The 14,395-nt window shown below is 42.7% G+C and overlaps 1 protein-coding gene across 5 annotated transcripts in view; it reads left to right on the top strand.

The window, feature by feature from the left end:
* The window catches only part of FAM81A (family with sequence similarity 81 member A), a 134,688-nt gene that overhangs the window by 92,459 nt on the left and 27,834 nt on the right, over window positions 1–14,395 (top strand). For all 5 annotated transcript variants that reach the window (XM_060097265.1, XM_060097267.1, XM_060097264.1 and 2 more), the window contains exon 4: window positions 7,825–7,943. In XM_060097265.1, the coding sequence (XP_059953248.1) occupies window positions 7,825–7,943 (119 nt within the window). The remainder of the gene's footprint in view (window positions 1–7,824; window positions 7,944–14,395) is intronic.

The raw sequence follows: 14,395 nt of genomic DNA, 5'->3' as shown, positions 1-14,395 counted from the left end.
TGTTAAGTTCAGACACAATTCTTTTCTGTATTACTCAAAGAAAGCACTTCTAATATAATATCTTATTCATCTGCATAAGAATTCTGAAAGATAAATGGGCTTTTCTTATTTCTAAGCAGTAAAACACACTTTTTTTTTTCTGGTTTTAAAAGTAGTGTAAGCCCATTGTGGAAAATACAAAAAAGAGGAATCAACCATAATCTAACCCTAGAGATAAGCAAGTCATTAATATTCTAGTATTATTTTTTTATGTACCTTATACAGAGCTGGAATCATGCTGTGTATTTATTTTGTACCCTTTCTTTTTGCTTACTATTAAATTGTACACATTTTCTCTTGTTTTTAAAAGCTCACCATGAACCTCTTACTGGTGCATAATAATGTACCATGCAGATACCTTGTAAAATACTTGGTATATGCATCACACTATGAAGACATCTTTGTGCATTCACTTTTGTCATTCATCTTATTATTTGCTTTAAGATTAATTTCAAGAACTAGAGTTACAGGGTCAAAGGTTATGAACATTATGAATATATTTTGAAGGATCATACTCTGGAAAAGTTGTATTGTGAAGGGCCAACTGTGCATTTTCAATTTTTGATATGCATTTTAATATTATAAATTTAAAGTATTTCCTTCTTTAATACATGGAAATGGTGTGATTTTAAAAGTTTTTTTGTCTAAATTTTTTTTAATTAATTAATTTTATTTTTATTTATTTATTTATTTATTTATTTATTTATTTATTTATTTATTTATTTATATTTGTGCAGGCTTTCTCAAGTTGCGGCGAGTGGGGGCTACTCTTCATTGCGGTGCGTGGGCTTCTCATTGCGGTGGCTTCTCTTGTTGCGGAGCACGGGCTCTAGGTGTGCGGGCTTCAGTAGTTGTGGCACACGGGCTCAGTAGTTGTGGCTCGCAGGCTCTAGAGCGCAGGCTCAGTAGTTGTGGCGCACGGGCTTAGTTGCTCCGCGGCATGTGGGATCTTCCCGGACCAGGGCTCAAACCCGTGTCTCCTGTGTTGGCAGGTGGATTCTTAACCACTGCGCCACCAGCAAGGACTAAAAGTTTTAATAATAGACTTTATTTGTTTAGAGCCTCTTTAGGTTCACAGCAAAACTGAGCAGAAAGAGCAGGGTTCCCATATACATACTCCCAGTCCCCACAAAGGTACAACCTTCCGCACTATCCTTATCTGCAGCACAGTGGTGCATTATAATGGTATGGTTTTTATTTCCTGTTTCTTTACTTGTAGAAAGGTTGAACTTTTTTCTTTATTTTTGTCTTTTTTCAATGGTTATTTTCCACTTATCATTTTATTTTTTTATTTATGTATTTTTTTGATGTGGACCATTTTTAAAGTCTTTATTGAATTTGTTACAATATTGCTTCTGTTTTTAATGTCTTTTTTTGTGTGTGTGGCTGCACTGGGTCTTTGTTGCTGCGTGCAGGCTTTCTCTAGTTGCGGTGAGCGGGTCTGCTCTTTGTTGCAGTGCACAGGCTTCTTATTGTGGTGGCTTCTTTTGTTGCGGAGCACAGGCTCTAGGCGCACGGGCTTCAATAGTTGTGGCTCGAGGGCTCTAGAGTGCAGGCTCAGTAGTTGTGGCACACGGGCTTAGTTGCTCCACAGCATGTGGGATCTTCCCGGGCCAGGGCTCGAACCTGTGTCCCCTGCATTGGCAGGCGGATTCTTAACCACTGCGCCACCAGGGAAGTCCTATTGCGTCTGTTTTATGTTTTGGTTTTTTGGCCGTGAGGCATGTGGGATCTTAGCCAAACCTGACCAGGTGATCGAACCCACAACCCCTGCATTGGAAGGCGAAGTCTTAACCACTGAACCGCCAGGGAAGTCCCAGAAAGGTTGAACCTTTTAAAAAATGTGTTGTTTAATTATTTTTAGCATCTGTTTGGTGAATTGCTCTTCATGGTCTTTGCTTAGTGATTTTTTTGACTGAGAAACAACTCAGATGAAATGATTGGTTGGAGCCTTTGTCATTTCTCCAGTGTCTAATGCAGTGTTTCTCCAGGAGTAGTCTGTGGACCATTACCATCTGCATTTCTGGGCCCATTACCTTGCTTTGATTCCCTGGGAGTAGGGCCCAGGAACTTGTGTGTTTAATAAGCCACTTGGGGATCCTTACATACCCCGAAGATGGTTGAGAACCCATGGTCTTAAGCCTTATTATAAACAAAGACTTGAAGCATTATGTACAAAAAAAATAAGTATTACTTTCTATTAACTGTGACAAATAAGCGTTATTTCCTATTAAAAGAGAAAGAGCTCCCCTTTGCCTTCTCACCAGTGGGAGTGTCAGAACCAGATTAGTCAGATCTCGAGTTTTCTTGCAAGAGTGTGTTCCAATGACTAACGTTTTATCATTCACAGGTGATTGTAACTGGTTTGCATTCTTCTATTCTGTTGAGCAGGTTCATTCAGAAAAAGCTGGAAACTATAGCAAATAGCAGATAGGTCTAGCAGTTCCAAATTCCTTCCAGTGAAATTTTTTTACTGTCATTGTCAGTATCACTCCGTCAATGGTGACTCCAGCCAGGTTTCCAATAAGGAAAACACAGAATCCTCACATTCCTCATTTCTGCTTTTTACAAGGAAGTTTGAAAATCCTAAAAAAATGTATATAAGTGTACCATTCTGCATATATGTTATACTTAAAAAATAGTTGAGGGCTTCCCTGGTGGCGCAGTGGTTGAGAGTCTGCCTGCCAATGCAGGGGACACGGGTTTGAGCCCTGGTCCGGGAGGATCCCACATGCCGCAGAGCAACTGGGCCCGTGAGCCACGGCTACTGAGCTTGTGCGTCTGGAGCCTGTGCTCCGCAACAAGACAGGCCGCGACAGTGAGAGAGGACCGCGCACCGCGATGAAGAGTGGCCCCCGCTTGCCACAACTAGAGAAAGCCCTCACACAGAAACGAAGACCCAGCACAGCCATAAATAAATAAAGCAAAACTGTCAAAAAAAAAAAAGTCTTTAAAAAATAGTTGATAGTGGAACTTCCCTGGCCATCCAGTGGTTAAGACTCCATGCTTCCACTGCAGGGGACACGGGTTCGATCCCTGGTTGGGGAACTAAGGTCCTGCATGCTGCACAGTGTGGCCAATAAATAAATAAATTAAATTAAAAAATATAGTTGATAGAAGGGAGCACAAAAACGATTTATGCAAGCATAAATCTATTGTCTAATAGGACATTTGCAAATTGGACTGCAAATTGACAGTATACTGGAAATCATCAAACTTCTAGAAATGGTAACAAGTAGCTACACGTGAACGTATCTTTAAACCTCTAGATTGGTGCAGGAGGTGATAGGAAGGTAGTGGCTTAGTGTGCCTTCTTCCCTATTCCCAGTTCCAGTGCCACCTTCCTGAACAGCTGGGATGGGCAGGCAGGAAGGCCTGGAGGAGCCAGCAGAGACCTGGCTGGGAGACAGGTCCTCGATGCCATGGTTTAGGAGTAAGAGAGAGAAGGCTGGTCTCACTGGCCTTGTGCACCATGTGTCTGAGCTGGTCTCCTGTCCTTACTGAGGTGGAGGCAGGCGAGGAGGGGCTGTAGAGATGGGCTGTGTCCCCGCTGGCTCCAGGCTGGGAGGGCTGCAGAGAGAAGGACACAGAGATGCTTTTTCCCGGCACCTCACCTGGACCCTGGCTCTGTGCTCTCATCGGCTGCACCTCCAGCTCATAAGCTCCTTCCATTACACCTAGGACTACCTACTTAATCTCACTCCAATGAGCGGAGAACAAAAAGAAACATCACATGGGCTTCCCTGGTGGCGCAGTGGTTGAGAGTCCGCCTGCCGATGCAGGGGACACGGGTTCGTGCCCCGATCCCGGAAGATCCCACATGCCGCGGAGCGGCTGGGCCCGCGAGCCATGGCCGCGGGGCCTGTGTGTCCGGAGCCTGTGCTCCGCAACGGGAGAGGCCACAGCAGTGAGAGGCCCGCGTACAGCAAAAAAAAAAAAAAAAAAAAAAAAAAAGAAACATCACACATAAGTGGGCCCAGCAGCCAGAGGGAGGAAGAATAAGCACAGCCCTTAGAACAGACCCAGATGAAATAGGAAACAGGTGGCCCTTGCATGAAAAATAATCAGGGTATGTTATGGCCTGAATGTTTGTGTCCCCTCCCCCAAATTCATATGTTTGAAGCTCTAACCCCCAATGTGATGGTATTTAGAGGTGGGGCCCTTTGGGTGGAGACTAGGTTTAGGATGAGGTCATGGGGGGTGGGCCCTTATGATGGGATTAGTGCTCTTATAAGAAGAGAAAGAGAGACCAGAGCTTCCTCTTTCTGGCACGTGAGGACATGGTGAGAAGGCAACAATCTGCAAGCTAGGAAGAGAGCCCTCATAGGACACGACCATGCTGGCACCTGGATCTTAGAGGAACTTCAAGAAAGAAATGTTTTTTGTTTATGAGTCGCTCAGTCTGTGGTGTTTTGTTACAACAGCTCCAAATGAGTAATAAGACAGAGTGCTTAAGGGGATCCAGGTACAACATAAAATTTCTTCCTTGAACTTAATTTTTAAAAGTCAGTAGATGAGCTAGAGGCAAGGATGGTTACTTTTATGAATTGAATTAGTTACCCACAAGACAAGGTAGAAGAAGTGCTGAAACATCAGTGCCAGATACAAAGAGAGAGAAACCATGGGGGAAAAGATACAAGACTTAGAGGACAGATCCAGGACACCCAGCGTGTGAATAATAGGAATTCCAGGAGACAAAGAAACAGAGGGAAAAGAAAAAACAATAATTACATAGAAGAAGAAAATTTACCCAAGTTGAAAATAAATCTGAGACTACAGTTTGAAGTGTTCAATGAGTTCTAGGTAGAATCGAATTTTTTTTTTTAAATCCACAATTAGGTACATCCTGATAAAGATCCTGAACTCTAAAGATGGAAAACAAGCATCTAGGCCTAAGGAGCCAAGGTGCTTTCAGAGGAAAAAGCATCAGACTTCCTGTCAGCTTCAAAGTTCACTGGAGGAAAAGGCCTTTAGGTCAAGAATTTCATACCCTTTCAGTTTATCACCCACCCTTCAGAGCCAGGGAGGAAGATAATAGACACCGCAGGGATCCAGAGAATCTTTCATCCAAGTGCCTGGTCTGAGGAAAATGCTAGAGGAAGGACTCTAACCAATACACAGTGACTATGCACAGAGACCCCAAGATAGGGGGAAATGAAAAGGAGAAGCACAAAGGTAATTGGTGATCCTTAGAAAAAGACCTGTCATTTCATGTAAATGGATATAGATAAATGCCTGGGACTGGGTAACAGTGCTAAAAAAAGAAGAAGAAGAAAAAGATAGTTGAAAAAGAAGGGCCATTCTACAAGCAAAATTCTAATTGTATCCCAACTAGAAGTATTGAGTTATTTTAGCAAAGCTTAGTTGGTGTGGGGAAAAGCAAGAGGGGGAGAAAAGTAAAAATCCTTCCACATAAATCATCTGGGGTTGAAGGATGAAGGAGGGTGGGTGTGAATGTGCTAAATAAGTGTCTCGTGTGGAGGAGAGGGGTGCTGTGCAGGGACAGAGCCTGGAGTAGGTGCGTACATGGTTATAAATGTTGGGAAAGGGGAGGTAGCCATTCATGGACTAGCAATGGCCAGAACATTCGCCAGTTAACAAGGGGGGAGAAAAGGCAATGAACGGTAACCTGATTAAACCAGTCAAAATAGGGAAAAGGAGAAGGGAAACAACAACAAAAAGCACCATAAATTGTAAATCGAAAGTGAGATGTAACAACAGGGTCCTACTGTGTAGCACAGGGAACTATATTCAATATTCTGTGACAAACCATAATGGGAAAGAATATGAAAAAGAATATAGGGGCCTCCCTGGTGGCGCAGTGGTTGAGGGTCCGCCTGCCGATGCAGGGGATACGGGTTCGTGCCCCAGTCTGGGAGGATCCCATATGCCGCGGAGCGGCTGGGCCCGTGAGCCATGGCCGCTGGGCCTGCGCGTCCGGAGCCTGTGCTCCACAACGGGAGAGGCCACAACAGTGAGAGGCCCGCATACCGCAAAAAGAAAAAAAAAAAAAAAAAAAAAGAATATATATCTATATATCTATATATCAAGAATATATCTATAGATACATATATAGATATATATATAATGTATAGCTGAGTCACTTTGCGGCACAGAAGAAATTAACACAACATTGTAAGTCAACAATACTTCAATAAAATTTTAAAAAAAGAATGAGATGGAAGGACGAATGAAAATATAAGGCAGCATAATGTCATGATTGTGAGCACAGACTGTGGAGCCAAGCTCCTGGTGCAAATCCCAGCTCCCTCAGGTATTGACTGTGGCTTTGGGCAAGTTACTTGAGCACTTAGAGATTTCACCACCTGTGAAATGGGGATAATAATAGTGTCTCCTTCATAGCGTTTTGTGAGAATTAAACCAGTTACCATACCTATAGCACTTAGAACAGTGTCTGGTGTATAGTTATACCAAGCAGATATTTGCTTTATTATTTATAAAATATAGTAGCAATGTTAATATTAGGTAAAATGAAACTTAATATTACAAGCACTAAATGAGATAAAAAAGTTATTATATAATGGCTATGGCCACTTTGATCATAAATCTGTATGTCCAAATAAAATGGCAGCTAAATATGTAAAGTAAACAGCATTAAAAATGTAAGGAGACCTTGATGAAAGTATCTTACAGTGTAAGAATTCATAACACCTCTTCCATAGTTGGAGTGATCTAGTAGACAAAAATAAATAAGTCAGCAAACTCAATCTAACATGCAATATTGAACCTTTTGTTCCTTGAATAGTTTTTTGCATGAAACTTTTGAAATATCAGTCATGTGCCACAAAGCAAACCACAGTACATTCAAAAAATTAAATATATTACAGATCATATTTTTGATCATAAGCCAGTACAGTTAGAAATAAATAGTAAAAATGATAGGAAAAAAACTCCTTGAAAATGAAGAAATACAATTCTAAGTAATCTTTAGATATCTAGATATCCTTAGACCAAAGAGGAATTCAAAACTGAAATTAAACAATAAAAAAGAAAACACTTCACACACAACCCGTGGACACAGAAAATACTGTACTAAAAAGAAAATGTCTTCATTATTAAGGAAGAAATAGTTAAAATAAAGGAACTTGGTACTCATCTTTTAAAATAACAACAAAAAAAAACAAAACAAAGAAAGCAAAAGAGAATAGATACTCAAGTTGCCATCAGGCAAATCGGAAATTTAAAAAAAAATGGCTGAGGGCTTCCATGGTGGCGCAGTGGTTGAGAGTCCACCTGCCGATGCAGGGGACACGGGTTCTTGCCCCGGTCCAGGAAGATCCCACATGCCGCGGAGTGGCTGTGCCCGTGAGCCATGGCCGCTGAGCCTGTGCGTCCGGAGCCTGTGCTCTGCAACGGGAGAGGCCGCAACAGTGAGAGGCCCGCGTACCGCAAAAGAATAAATAAATAAATAAAATTTAAAAAATTTAAAAAGCACCCTGGAGCGGGGTAAGACCTCTGAACTGTGCTCCACGAGTCCAGACTTCTAGTCTCAGCTTTGCCTCTTCCTGCAGTGGGACCTCCATCAAGTCACCTGACATCTGAGTCTCAGTGTTTTTACTGGTAAATGCAGGGCTTTGGTCCAAGTGTCATCTCTGAGGTCTCTCTTCTAAGCCCCTGGTTCTCCATGTATATCAGGTGACTCTTACAAAGGAGCCTCTTCCGAAAGGAGTTGAACATTCTTGGTTTTGCCAAAAGCGTAAAATGCTTCTGTGGCAGCATGTGAATTCCCGGATGACCCCGTTAGTGTTTTTGTGTGTTGCTCAGGTACTCCAGGAGCAGATCCGTGCCCGGGACAACATTAGCTATGGAACAAATTCTGCCTTAAAGACTCTGGAGCTGCGGCAGCTCTCCGGCCTGGGAGATCTCCGGGGACGAGTGGCCAGGTAGGTGGTCAGATGTTTGCGCCTCTGTGTATCAGGAGCGAGTTTTCATCAACTCCATTTTAATGGGGAATATATTCATGGAGCCCCAAAGCAAATCTTTTGCTTCTTCTAGTACATCCTCTCCTTTGCCCATAAAATGTAGCAGTGGCAGTTAGACCTTGTTTTGAGCAGCCCTGATTTCTTGTGCTTCTGTAGTTGGAGCTGTGTGTTCAGGAGTTGATGAGGGGAGGGCTCAGTTGACCTGAGTAATTTGCTAGGTTAATGTTATGTTTACTGATCCCAATAATACACAGTTGGGACGTATAGTTTGTGTGTCTTTTTAAAATTTCACTTTTCTTGTCATTCATTTTTATTTTATTTTCTGAAAGTATTGGTCCATGGTAGATTGTACATTTGAAAAAGAGATCTTTCCCCTCAGGTAGGAGGAAGAGTGCTGTTCTAGGCACTCACTACTGAAAGGGTGCCCCATGGACCAGTAGCGTCCCTGTCACCTGGGAGCTTGCTGGAGGTGCACAATCTCTAAAGCATTTGCAGGCCTCTTCTGCCCTCTCTTGCTGTTAAGGGTCAAGCACGAGTGTACACAGGAGCTGTGGAGATAATACGAGATTCAAATCATCCTGAGGCAAGAATGAACGTGGCCTGCAAAGGGTAGGAGGGGGAGAAGGGGACCCACAGGATCCAAGGCCTCTTTGGGATGTTAGGGGGTATTTGTGCAGACAACACATGAAGGGCCCTGAATATTTGGCCTGTGTATTTGGGTCCACTGGATGAACATCTGTCTCACAGCAGAGGGCTCCTGGTTCTACTCTTGTGTGATTTTCTGTCCTCATCTGGGTGAACTCCAGTCTCAATATGGCCCTTGGTGAGAGATACCCTGTTGACCCCCTTAACTCTCTCTACCCTCGCACTGTACCTTTCAGCAGTAATCCACTGCTTGCTGTTCCCTGAATGGGCCATGCTCTCCTATATCTGTGCCTTTGCACATGCTGTTCTTGTACCTAGCGTGCCTTTTCCCCTTCTTCTCTAACTTCTAGTCAGCCTTTAAAATTCAGCTTAAGTGTTGCCTCCTCCAGGAAGTCTTCCCAGGTACCCCACTCTCTGTTCTATTGAGTCTTTCTGTTGTCTGGGGGTGGAGTACCGCATCTTTTATTTTTGTACCCTCAGTGCATAGAACAGTCTCTGGAAAACAAAAGGTACTCAATAAATGTTTGTTTGGATGAATTAATGATTTGGAAAATCACTGTAATTGGACTGAGAAAACTTGAATCTTTTCTGTGGTGGTCAGCTGTAAAGAAACTCCAGCTCTGTTACACCTCTCAGAACTGTGAGGAGTTAAGGAGCTTCAGAGCTACAAGGAAGAGTAGGAACTTCAGGAGAACTTTGGAAATTTTCCTAGTCACTTGAGTTGCAGATGAAGATTAAGTGAGGTGATATATGTAAGAGGTTTAGTGTGTGCATGGGATGGAGTGAATATAGAGCAAATGGGACCTATTATTATCTCAGGAGCAGCAGCAGTGAAATTAACCTCATAATACTGGTTCTAATTACAAACTTTTGGAATACTTTCAGGAATTTTACATTTTTCTTCTGCAGTTTCTTACTAACTTCTCTACCCAGCTTGTTCTTTCTCTGTAACAAATGCTTTTACTCCGAAACAATTTTTAAAAACGTGTTGGAAGCACCACATACTTTTGCTTTGTTTTGTGGCTATATTCATCTTTTTCCTGGAACGCTAATGAGACTTTGTTGAAACAAACTCACGTGAAATAAAAATTCCTTGGCAAAGTTTTGGTTTTCTTGCATTAATTATATCATGGTGTTGAAAGGGTATGAACTTTTACAGTGATAGTCTTAAATTACTAGGCTGCAATATTATTTCAGGTTTTATCTTATAGTGTTCATGGATCCACTGGTGAAGTAATTGATAGGAAACAGGTCCTGATTCCTCCCTGGAGATCCAGCTGGAAAGAGCAAAGGCAAATTCTCTATGGAGGTGACAGACACCCCTACCCCACTAAGCAGAACACACCCTAAACAGGACTGTCTCAGAGAGTTTCCTACCCCTCCCTAACGCAGAGCTCAGAGTTTAGCTTTCCTGTTCCTAACGAGACATTTGGTCCATTATTTGGCTTATCATCTTCGTTTGTCCAAGACTCAGTGGCTTCATCCACTTTCCTCTATGAGGTCTGTTTGGATGGTGTCAGAGCCTTAGAGGAGAAGTACCTGTGTACTGAGGCAGGTGTGCAAGTTCCCTCAGGGTAAGCAAGTCCTGGTGTAAAGAAAAAAATAGATAAATTGGATATCATCAAGTTAAAATTTTTTGGCCATTATAAATAATGCTGTTTTGAACATTCACATACAAGTTTGTATGGTCATATGTTTTCATTTCTCTTGGATGTGTATACCTAGGAGTATAGTTGCTGAGTAATATGGTAACTGTATTTTACCCTTTGAGGAACAGAACAGCCAGACTGTTTGCCAAAGTGGCTGCACCATTTTATGTTGCCAGCAGCAGCGTATGAGTCTCTGGTTTCTACACATCCTCTTCCACACATGTTATATGTCTTTTTTTTTCTTTTTTTTTTTTGCGGTACGCGGGCCTCTCACTGCCGTGGCCTCTCCCGTTGCGGAGCACGGGCTCCGGACACGCAGGCTCAGCGGCCATGGCTCACGGGCCAGGCCGCTCCGCGGCACGTGGGATCCTCCCAGACCGGGGCACGAACCCGCGTCCCCTGCATCGGTAGGCGGACTCCCAACCACTGCGCCACCAGGGAAGCCCTATATGTCTTTTTGATTATAGCCAAGCTAGTGAGTGTGAAGTGGCATCTTACTGTGGTTTTGATTTGCATTTCCCTAATAACTAAAGGTGGTGAGCATAATTTAATGTACTTATTGGTCATCTGTATGTCTTCTCTGGAGAACTGTTTATTCAGATCCTTTGTCCCTTCTCAAATTGAGGTTTTGTTTTTTTTTAATTACTGAGTTGTAGTAGTTCTTTATATAGTCTAGATACAATTCTCTTGTCAGATATCTAATTTGAAAAAATTTTCCCCCATTCTAAGGGTTTTCTTTTTATGTTCTTGATTGGGTCTGCTTGTTTTTTTTGTTTTTTTTTTTGTGTGTGTGGTACGCGGGCCTCTCACTGCTGTGGCCTCTCCCGTTGCGGAGCACAGGCTCTGGACGCGCAGGCTCAGCGGCCATGGCTCATGGGCCCAGCCGCTCTGCGGCTATGTGGGATCTTCCCAGACCAGGGCACAAACCCGTGTCCCCTGCATCAGCAGGCGGACTCTCAACCACTGCGCCACCAGGGAAGCCCTGCTTGGTTCTTTAAAAAAAAAAATTCTGTCTCTTTATTGGTATTCTCTGCTTGATGAGACATTGTCATTATCTCTTCCTTTACTTTTTTTTTGTTGTACGGGGGCCTCTCACTGCTGTGGCCTCTCCCGTTGCGGAGCACAGGCTCCGGATGCGCAGGCTCAGCGGCCATGGCTCACGGGCCCAGCCGCTCCGCGGCATGTGGGATCTTCCCGGACCGGGGCACGAAGCCCCTCTTCCTTTACTTTTTAAAGCAAGTTTCCTTTATTTTTTTAATCATCTGTATTTATAATGGCTGCCTTGAAGTTTTTGTCTTTTAAATTTGATCTCTGTGCTCTCTCACAGGCAGTTTCTTTTTTTTTTTTTTTTTTTTTTTTTGCGGTATGCGGGCCTCTCACTGTTGTGGCCTCCCCCGCTGCGGAGCACAGGCTCCGGACACGCAGGCTCCGGACGCGCAGGCTCAGCGGCCATGGCTCACGGGCCCAGCCGCTCCGCGGCATATGGGATCCTCCCAGACCGGGGCACGAACCCGTATCCCCTGCATCGGCAGGCGGACTCCCAACCACTTGCGCCACCAGGGAGGCCCACAGGCAGTTTCTTTTGCCTGCTTTTTCCCCTATGTTTATTTCACATTTTCCTGTTTCTTTGTATGTCTTACAACTTTTGTTAAAAACTGGATGTTTGAAAAATCTACAAACAATAAATGCTGGAGAGGGCGTGGAGAAAAGGGAACCCTCTTGCACTGTTGGTGGGAATGTAAATTGATACAGCCACTATGGAGAACAGTATGGAGGTTCCTTTAAAAACTAAAAATAGGGCCTTCCCTGGTGGCGCAGTGGTTGGGAGTCCGCCTGCCGATGCAGGGGACGCGGGTTCGTGCCCCGGTCCGGGAGGATCCCACATGCCGCGGAGCGGCTGGACCCGTGAGCCATGGCTGCTTTGCCTGCGCGTCCGGAGCCTGTGCTCCGCAACGGGAGAGGCCACAACAGTGAGAGGCCCGCGTAACGCAAAACAAACAAAGAAACAGAAAAACTAAAAATAGAACTACCATACGACCCAGCAATCCCACTACTGGGCATATACCCTGAGAAAACCATAATTCAAAAAGTGTCATGTACCACTGCAGGTCTATTTATAATATCCAGGACATGGAAGCAGCCTAAGTGTCCATCAACAGATGAATGGATAAAGAAGATGTGGCACATATATACAATGGAACATTACTCAGCCATAAAAAGAAACGAAATTGAGTTTTTTGTAGTGAGGTGTATGGACCTAGAGTCTGTCATACAGAGTGAAGTAAGTCAGAGAAAAACAAATACCGTATGCTAACACATATATATGGAATCTAAGGAAAAAAAAAAAGGTCATGAAGAACCTAGGGGCAAGACGGGAATAAAGACACAGACCTACTAGAGAATGGACTTGAGGATACGGGGGCGGGGAAGGGTAAGCTGGGACAAAGTGAGAGAGTGGCATGGACATGTATACACTAACCAAATGTAAAATAGATAGCTAGTGGGAAGCAGCCGCATAGCACAGGGAGATCAGCTCAGTGCTTTGTGACCACCTAGAGGGGTGGGATAGGGAAGGTGGGAGGGAGGGAGACGCAAGAGGAAGGAGATATGGGAACATAGGTATATGTATAACTGATTCACTTTGTTATAAAGCAGAAACTAACACACCATTGTAAAGCAATTATACTCCAATAAAGATGTTTTTTTAAAAAAAAACTGGATGTTTGGGGCTTCCCTGGAAGTCCAGTGGTTAAGACTTCGTTCTTCCACTGCAGGGGGCAGAGGTTTGATCCCTGGTCAGGGAACTAAGATCCTGCATGACGTGTGGCATGGCCAAAAAAAAAACTGGATGTTTTAGGTAGTATTTTGTAGCAATCCTGGATACCGATGCCCTCGGGCTTGTTTTTGTTGTTTGTTTGGTTAGTGACTTAGCTGGACTATTTTAGCCATTTCTGTTTCTCCTGCACTATGAGGCCTCTCATGTTAAGACTGATGTTGGTCCTCAGATGCTGCACAGTCAGTCTGTGATGATAGTGGTTTTACCAAAGCTCTCTGTGACCATCTCTTCCCCTCATATTTTATAAAGCTGCCTGCCTATGTTGGTGTCACATCCAAATCTTAGGTTCCACTAATTCCTGGCAGATTGCTCTACTGTTTTGTTTCTTTTTTTTTTTTTTTCTGTTTGCTTACTTTTTTTCTTCTTTCCAAACATATGCTTTTAAATTATTTTTATTGTATTTTACACAATCTAGTATCCCCAATATAATTCTTTTTAAAAAAATTGATGAATAGTTGATTTACAGTATGCTAGTTTTAGGTGTACAGTACAGACAGTGATATAGATAGATAGATATAGATACAGATATAGATATAGATATATATTCTTTTTCAGATTCTTTTTCCTTATAGGTTATTACAAAATATTCAGTATAATTCCCTGTGCTGTATAGTAGGTCCTTGTTGGTTATCTCTTTTATATATAGTAGTGTGTATATGTCATGTTCTGCTGTTTTTGACAATGTCCTGGGATGTAAATTTCTATGTAGTCTGATTCAATTAAATTATCGCCAGCACTTAAGGGCTTAATGATGTATACATACAATAATTATATATATAATAATTATTATAATATGGAAGGTGAGCAACTTAATGTTTTAAGTGTCATTGCCTTTTTTTTTTCAACTTACATTAGCTTTATTGCTGTTGATTGAAAGAGATCAAGCTGGAACTAGAGATATTTCCTATGAATGTCATTCACTACAATTTAATAACTAGCAGAAAGCAAAACAAAGAAAACCCCAAAACCTAAAGCACTCTGTCAGTGGTTATGCAGTGATAGGCACCTAGGAATTTAAGTTGATATAGTTGTAAGATGTGTTTTTATATCATGGAACCTCTTGATAATGCCAATATTTTGTTAGGCCATGGATAACACCCATGTTGGAGGCTTAGATTGTGATACAGTAGTCCCAAGGGAATACATTCCAAGACTCCCAGTGGATGCCTGAAACCAAGGATAGCACTGAACCCTATATATACTATGTTTTTTCCTATACATACATCCCTATGATAAAGTTTAATTTATAAAGTAAGCAAATAAGAGATTAACAATAATTAATA

The sequence above is a fragment of the Mesoplodon densirostris genome, chromosome 4, assembly GCF_025265405.1.
Source record: "Mesoplodon densirostris isolate mMesDen1 chromosome 4, mMesDen1 primary haplotype, whole genome shotgun sequence".
Lineage (NCBI taxonomy): Eukaryota > Metazoa > Chordata > Mammalia > Artiodactyla > Ziphiidae > Mesoplodon > Mesoplodon densirostris.
Note: the sequence above shows the minus strand (reverse complement) of the source record. Positions and strands in the feature narration are given on the sequence as shown.